Source organism: Hibiscus syriacus, unplaced genomic scaffold (genome assembly GCF_006381635.1).
Source record: "Hibiscus syriacus cultivar Baekdansim isolate YM2019G1 unplaced genomic scaffold, ASM638163v2 tig00111394_pilon, whole genome shotgun sequence".
In the NCBI taxonomy this organism is placed as follows: domain Eukaryota; kingdom Viridiplantae; phylum Streptophyta; class Magnoliopsida; order Malvales; family Malvaceae; genus Hibiscus; species Hibiscus syriacus.
This window is the reverse complement of record NW_024063080.1, coordinates 431826-439600: the sequence shown is the minus strand read 5'-3', so window position 1 is coordinate 439600 and position 7775 is coordinate 431826. Positions and strand designations below refer to the sequence as shown.

The 7775-nt window shown below is 31.0% G+C and overlaps 1 protein-coding gene across 1 annotated transcript; it reads right to left on the bottom strand.

Moving 5' to 3' along the window:
* Positions 1-5410: 5410 nt before the first annotated feature.
* Positions 5411-7775, bottom strand: LOC120160982 (box C/D snoRNA protein 1). Its single transcript, XM_039171295.1, has 5 exons — positions 7541-7775; positions 7249-7468; positions 7037-7105; positions 6766-6898; positions 5411-6359 (listed from the first exon to the last, which is right to left on the bottom strand). Exons 1-5 carry the CDS (start codon positions 7734-7736, stop codon positions 5757-5759), a joined length of 1221 nt encoding a protein of 406 aa, XP_039027226.1. The 5' UTR covers positions 7737-7775; the 3' UTR covers positions 5411-5756.

Below are 7775 nucleotides of genomic sequence, written 5' to 3'. Positions count from 1 at the left end.
TATACATATCTTCCAAAATCATCATTTTTTGTAAATTGACAATTGTATGAGCTAGATTTTAACATATTGATTGAGATATGATAAAATCGTATTTTAATGATGTCTATTGGCACTGTCGTTACTTTTAAGTGCTCTCTCGACGACACAATATTTCAAGTTCTAGCTCGATGACATAATGTAAACAGAGAGTTGATCTATAAAATATAGCCTGGACGATTTTGAGATCAGATTTTATCATTTTCAATCAATATATTTACGTTCAGCTCAGACAACTGTTTATTTTTTAACGGAAATGATGCTTTTGGAACATATGAATAGTCGAATGATCGTTTTATAACTTTTAATAGTCGGGATACTTAACAAAGCAGCTCCCTATGGTGGGAAGATTATTTTGTAATTTTTAATAGTCAGACTTAACAAAGTAGCACCATATAGTCGAATATCATTTATATATTTTACTCTAATTTTAAATAGAATATTTAAAAAAATAGATATTGGATCGATTGACTTTTTTAAGAAAAAATAAATATAATAATTATTTTTATGTTTAATTTTATCTAATAATTATCGATTAAATTATTCAATAATTTTTTATAATTTTTATTTATAAACTCAATAATATTTTCTAAACTCGTTAAAGGTACTCATTTTGTTCGAACCTTGAACCACATCGATAATCAATGATTAAATTGCATCAATTCGGACATGCACTCTTTCAAAGTTGCAAGCCAAAAACTTTTTCGTTTCTTTTTTCGGCCATCGCTTCGGTATTAATATTTTGCCAAACAAGCAAAGGTTTTATTATTATTATACTAACTATTAATTGATTTAATGAGACGAAACTTTATATTTTTAAATAAGATTAAGATTTTAATTTATATTATTATAAATAAAATAAATTAAATTGAAATGATCGACTTTATAAGAAATATTTTTATATTATTTGATCTAGATTAATTAATTAATTAATTCAATATCAAATAATAATAATTATTATTATTTAGCTAGGATCTCAGCTCGTCCTCATCCAATTAATTACACTTGCTGTGGACTCATACCATCTTTTGTTAGTTGCCCTAAAACAAATTTTATTGGATAAGGGAAAATATGCATGGTGGAGCCACCTTCACAATTTTTGAAAATAAATAAATTCATATAAAATGTTTAAATTTAAAATTAATATAAATTTTAAAATATTTACATTACTTGTGGTATCCCTGAAAAAAAATACACATCATTTATCTTCATCCATCTAAAAACTTTATTTTTTTTATTTAAATACTATAATTTAAGTTTTCACAATCTACCCCTAACTACATAGTGACAATGATACCCAGAAAAAACGATACACGTCATTAATTGAATTAATCAATTGAATGAAAAGTTCGGGCTACTTGTATGTATTGCACAAATAAAATGTTAATTAGGGATGGAGCCGGAATTCTAATTCAAGAGTAAATAACCGTAAATAATGAGGGAGACAAAGTATAATTACCATAGAAAATAAGAGGGACAAAATCAAAATTAGAAACTTTAATTTAGAATTTATCTATAATTTTTTTAATAATAAAAAATAACGGGCAGTGGCCCTCTTGGAACGAAGCATAGCTTCGACCCCGATGTACGCATCAATTAACATATGTCAAGTTGTGTTATTCGAATGCATATGATGATTTTTTTGAATGATTAAATTATTAATTATGGCATAAGACTTAATTTATTGAACTTATCTCATTATTTGAGTTAAAAATATATAATTATGTTTGTAATATTAATTGTCATAATAATGATATATTTGCTTGAAAATCAAGTGAAACAATAGCTTACCATTGTGTATAAAACAAGTTTAATTCCATTGTATAAGTTAGTTATAGTTGTTGTGACGTTGGAGAAAAAACGAAGAGAAGTTGCAAAAAAGAATCTATATTTTTTTCAGAGTTATTTTAACCCTCAATGTTTTATTTAAGTTTTAAAAAAGTTCATATTTTAGAGTATTAATCGTGTTTAACTAATATTTTTTATCTATAGATGGAGTTTTTTTACCTCAAAATGAGACGTTGAGAGTTAAAATGCTCAAAAAATAGAGGCTAAAATATTCATTTTGATAAATATTAGGGGTTATTTTTGGTATTATGCCTATTATGAAAGGAAAAAAATAATTAAAATGATCGAGTCATAATAATTTTTTGTAATATATGATCAAGATTAATCGATCATTAAATCGAATACCAATAATTAGAAAAAAAATACTTAATGTGCCTGTTTTTTATGGAAATTTTCATGAACTGAAATTGTATAAAAAAGGATGTATGGGGACCGAATCCCATGTGACAACTGAAAAGTAACGTTAACTGTGACAAAACCAGTAGACGTACCGGCAATCAGTTGATTAGGTTGCAAGAATAGGTGAGAATAATTAGAAAAAAAATACTTAATGTGCCTGTTTTTTATGGAAATTTTCATGAACTGAAATTGTATAAAAAAGGATGTATGGGGACCGAATCCCATGTGACAACTGAAAAGTAACGTTAACTGTGACAAAACCAGTAGACGTACCGGCAATCAGTTGATTAGGTTGCAAGAATAGGTGAGATAAACTAACATTAAGTAACAGGGACAACAAAACACCAAGATCTCAGTCGTAGAAGTAAATGATATGTTGTGGAGCAGAATCCCAAATGGTGTTGGCGGCCATTGTGGAGACATAAAGGGTCCTCGAATAAAACCGCACATGACATGGCATTCTTGTAATAATGGATTGTGAAAGGATAAGATTATAGAGCGTAAAGAGTGCAATGTTTGTGAAAGGATAAGATGAATAGAGTAAAGAGTGCAATGTTTTTTTAATAGTTTTGGATGATTATAAGATAATATATGTTTATAATTTTCTTAATTAATTGATAATGTACATGTATCTAATAGATATAACTGTTCGAACTCAGAATCTCTAAAAATAATAACATTTCTTTAAGAAAAATATCAAAAGTAGCCTCCTACATTCACCAAAATGATCATTTTGACCATATCTTTTAATATTTTAGCTCTCAACGTTTCACTTTGGGCTAAAAACTCTCTCAATAGATGAAAACATTAGTTAGCACACGATTAACACTCTAAAATATGAGTATTTTTTAACATAAGATGATACGTTGAAGCTAAAATGCTTCAAAAAAAAAAGAATAAATGATAAAGTGATTATTTTATTAAATATTAAAGACATTTTTGTCCTAAAATGAAACATTATGGTCAAAATATTTCAAAAAATATAATAAATAACCAAATAATTATTTTAATAAATATTGAAGGTTAATATTCACATTATACCTTTTTTTAAACACACGCTATTTAATAAGTTTAGAAAAAAATACAATGTTAATGGTAAAGATGAGTTTGGATAAATAGGAAACAAACCCAAGAATAGTATGTTTCATTCATGTGAGCCTTGTCTCTCCTCCCATGTGCATGAGCTTTTATGTCACATCATATTTGTTTGAATGTTTACTCTATCCAAACAATTCTCCATGTTTGTAAAAATTATATTAGATCGATCAGGTTAATCAATTGAACCAAAAATTAATTGAATTAATAATTCCATCATATAAATTGAATCGATAGATCGTTAATAAAATATTAAAAATAAGAAATAAAAATATTTTTATATAATTAAACCTTTCATTAAACTGATTAAATCCGAGTCAAATATCAAACTAATTAAATATCTGATTTGATTTTTTTTTCTAAATATGCAATTCACTCCAATTTAATTGAAGATTATTATTTCATACAATGACAACAACAATGAAAAATACTTCATAAATGAGGTTGTAATGTTATCACATGCCTTATTTAGGGTTGAAGAGGTGAAGTTATAGGTTTTAAAGTTTTGAGTTTAGGGTCCTTAACATGACATATGACAACATAATAATTTCGTTTAGTGTTTTTTATAGTCACGATAATAACCTTTAAATTAAATTAAGCAAGGCTTCTTCCATCCACTAAAAATCATTTAATGACTTTATGACCAAAGTTTTAACTTTGTTTTTTTATTATTTAATTTATTTTGATGAAAAATATACTCTTTAAAAATAATATTATAAATATTTTATAATTTTAGATTAATTTAAATATTATTATAATATGAAAAATAATATAAACATGTATATATTTTTTTATGGTTAGAGAAAATCGATAAACTGAAACCAATTCATTACCATAAAATTATAATAATAAATTGTATAGCTCGTACAATTCAACTCAACTCGATTTTTTAAACATAAAGTTGAAGTATAAAATACAACTCGTCAACTCGAACAACTCAAAAATTTTTTTACTAGACTCAATTCACCGGTAGCTAGAATGTTTTATTCTCATTTTATATTATACTACTAGTTAATCATCACTTCTAATAATAGTTTAATGGTTCATTATAATCTTTCCTCAGTTGAAAGACCACCTCCATATCTGATGAAATAACTTATAGCTCTGAATTTAGATTGTGACATATATATTCCATAAAATTCTTGATTTAAAGATTTATTGATTAAAAACTAAAACTTCTAACTCTGAATTTGAAATGTGACAATATAGATTCACATAAAATTATTAAATTATAAGTAATATAGAACAACACTAAAAGTTATGACGACAAAGAACAATTAACCTGAAAATCTAAAGTTTGATCTGAACTAAAACCGAACCGAATTGACTAAAAAAACCTAATGGTTGACCCGAATTGAAACCAACCGATTCGATATTGACCCGACTCAAAGCCAACCGATCCGATATTGACCCACCCGAAAACCAACCGATCCGACATTGACCCGACCCGAACTGAATTGTCATATGCCCGAACTAAATCCAAATCATATCCGATCCGACCCAAACCGAATCTAAACCGAGGTAGTTAGACCCCGAAATGACTCATTCCGAATGACCGATTGCCAACTCTAGCTAGCAGGGTCTCTTCGGGTTTGGATTATCTTAGTTTAATGCTCAGAAAAGTAGCTACTCGTGGTCCACACTCAAATCAATACCCATTAATTATTTTCTATCCCACACCGAATTGCTCGTTTTGGGTTTGAAGTGCAGGCTACTGATGGCAAAAACAGTCACTAACTTCTTTTATATAGAATGGAGACATTCAGTTGTTGCATGCATGATGTTGATACTAACCTAGATCTTTATACATAAGCTGAAATCTGGTAAATGATATGTTCTTTTAATAAAGAAATTCTTTGAAACTATACTGTACTACTGTCTATTGTTGGATTTTAGATGTTCACATGAACATAATTTAGATGGTTCCCAATACTACTAATCAAAAGAGCAACTGATTCTAAGCCCTTTCTGAAGGATAACACAAAATCATTGGGATAACAAACACCAAGCATATCAATACTCAAAATGGTTGCATGAATCCAAGACCCCTTTAATATCAAACCAAAATTGTATACTCCACCTTCCTCTCAAACAGATAATAGAGTTCTTTTCTGCAGGAATGAAATATTATATCAGCTATTGAACTTACAAGATATCCAAGCATTTGTCCTGATCTTTGAGCGTTTCCAGAGAGTCGAGTAATGTTCAGTGTGAAAGAAATTGCATGCTTGTATGCCAGAGTTGTGGAGTTGTTCCATAAATATGACAGAAGCTGGAGCAGATTGTAGACGAAAATTATGACCAGTAGCAAGAAACAACTCCTAATAAATTCTTACTATAGTCATGCTCCTCAGCTTCCTGGGAAAACTGACAGTGAACTAATCTACAATCTCCCCTTCCTCCAATTCCTCGGCAAAGAAACCCCCCCTAGAATCCAAAAGGTCTCTTCTATCATCTGTTTCTGATTGCTTAGCGAACTCACCTTCTAAATCAAGAAAGTCATCTGGATTAATTTCGGCAATGAGATCTGAATATGCATCAAGTAACCCTTGATCAAAATGAAACTCCATGTCTTTGAAAAATCCAGAGTCCTTAGCCAGGGTGCTGGAATGCACCCTGTTCCCTGCCTCAGTTCTCGTCAAGGATGACACTGAGTTACCGAATGCTTTCTCAGACTTGTTTTGAGGAGGGATTTGATGCACATGCTTCATAAGATCAAAGACCTGAGAGTCTAAAGAACTACCATTCTCTTTTATTTCCTCCTCCCTGAAGGTAACACCTTTTTGGATTTCATTATCAGCAATGTTAGAATCCTTGCTCTCTCTCCTATGATTGACAGGAAGGTTCTTCTTGATAATTTCAAAATCATAGCGATCCGAAGGAAGATACACATGAATTACGGGATACTCTAGAACAACCATATCAGCTAATTGTTGCCGTATTGGGGCCTTTATGTCTAACTCCCGAAAAGGTGACATCCCCTACAACAAAATGAGATAATCATCAATAGGATGGATACAATATTTTCAGCAGAGGATAACGTGAAAGGCAAACATCAATACTATAATCTATAATTCAAGGTAAAAGAAACAGACAATCTGACTGTTAAGGGTTGAGTGATAACACCAGTTCAATTGACTTCAATCCAGGGTGTGTGCATTAAACATAATCCAGATAACACAACTTCAAGAATCTAAGGGGGTAAATACTTCAGTGAATTGCACATATCCATAGGATTGCTGAGTTTAATTCCAATTTTAACATGCACCAAATATTAGACCATGTAAATATGGCAAAATCAAGCAAACAAGCAACATGAGTGTGTGGAGGTTGCCGAATATATAATTCAAAAGAAGGAAAAGAATAAAACCGAGAAGCCAAAATGACCTTAGGGTATTTTCGAATAAAAAACTTAAGGCAGTCGAGCTGCACTTCGCAGAACTGCCTTAGAGGATGATTCCAGGGGCTAGGTTGGAGATGGTTTTCGATTAATGAGCAGAGGCTTGTATCTTCATGTACACTGGCAAAAAGAGAAGAAAAAAACAATGCATCAGTTGTCCAAGAATCTTAAGCAGACACCTAAATATACGTGAAGAGATGGGGAAAGCTTTGACAAAATAGTATTGTCAAGGCCATCAGGTGTTAAACGGAAGCTCACCCATGGTCAAGTAGAACAACATCTGTAGAGTGAAACCGCCATTCAATAGTCCATGAAATGCACTTCTTCCTATAAAGGCAGAGCAAAGATATCACCATACATGATTTGATTTTTTTAATAGTCCAAACTCTAAAGTGATTATAAAATAGTATATGTTAATAATATTTCCTAATCATTGACAACGCACACACATTGCAAACAAAGGGACAAACCTGTGGTTAAATAGAGTTTGATTAGTTTCCCTCCTAGACATCCCAGAGGGGAGAAACAAGAGCTTAGTTTTGCGAGAAGCAGCAACACTACGGAGAGTCCGAAGGGGATATGGAAGCTTAAAATGAGGATGATAGCTGCTGTTAGTAGTATTACATAGTTTGGACCTTATTCTTTCAGCAGTTTCAGCAACCCTTTTTGTTTCCTCCAGCAGATTATAATCTAAAAAGCAAATTTGGGTTTAGTAAAATCGAATGGAATCATAGCTCAAACAAAAAGAAACGAAGGTGAAACCTGATATGAGAAGATTATCGTCGAATTTAGAGAGAGGGACAAAGGAAGTGATGTTCCTTTTGCCATTGCAGCCAGTGCGTTGCTTGTGAGCGTTAACGCAAGGGAGGCTGCAGGTGCGGAGGCAGCAACCTGGGCACGTGTATTTTGACGCATTCTTTTTGCACTCTTCACAATCCCCATTCCTTGATTCCTCCATTTTCTTAGTTTATGAGTTCAGGGACGGAGCAGTAGGGTT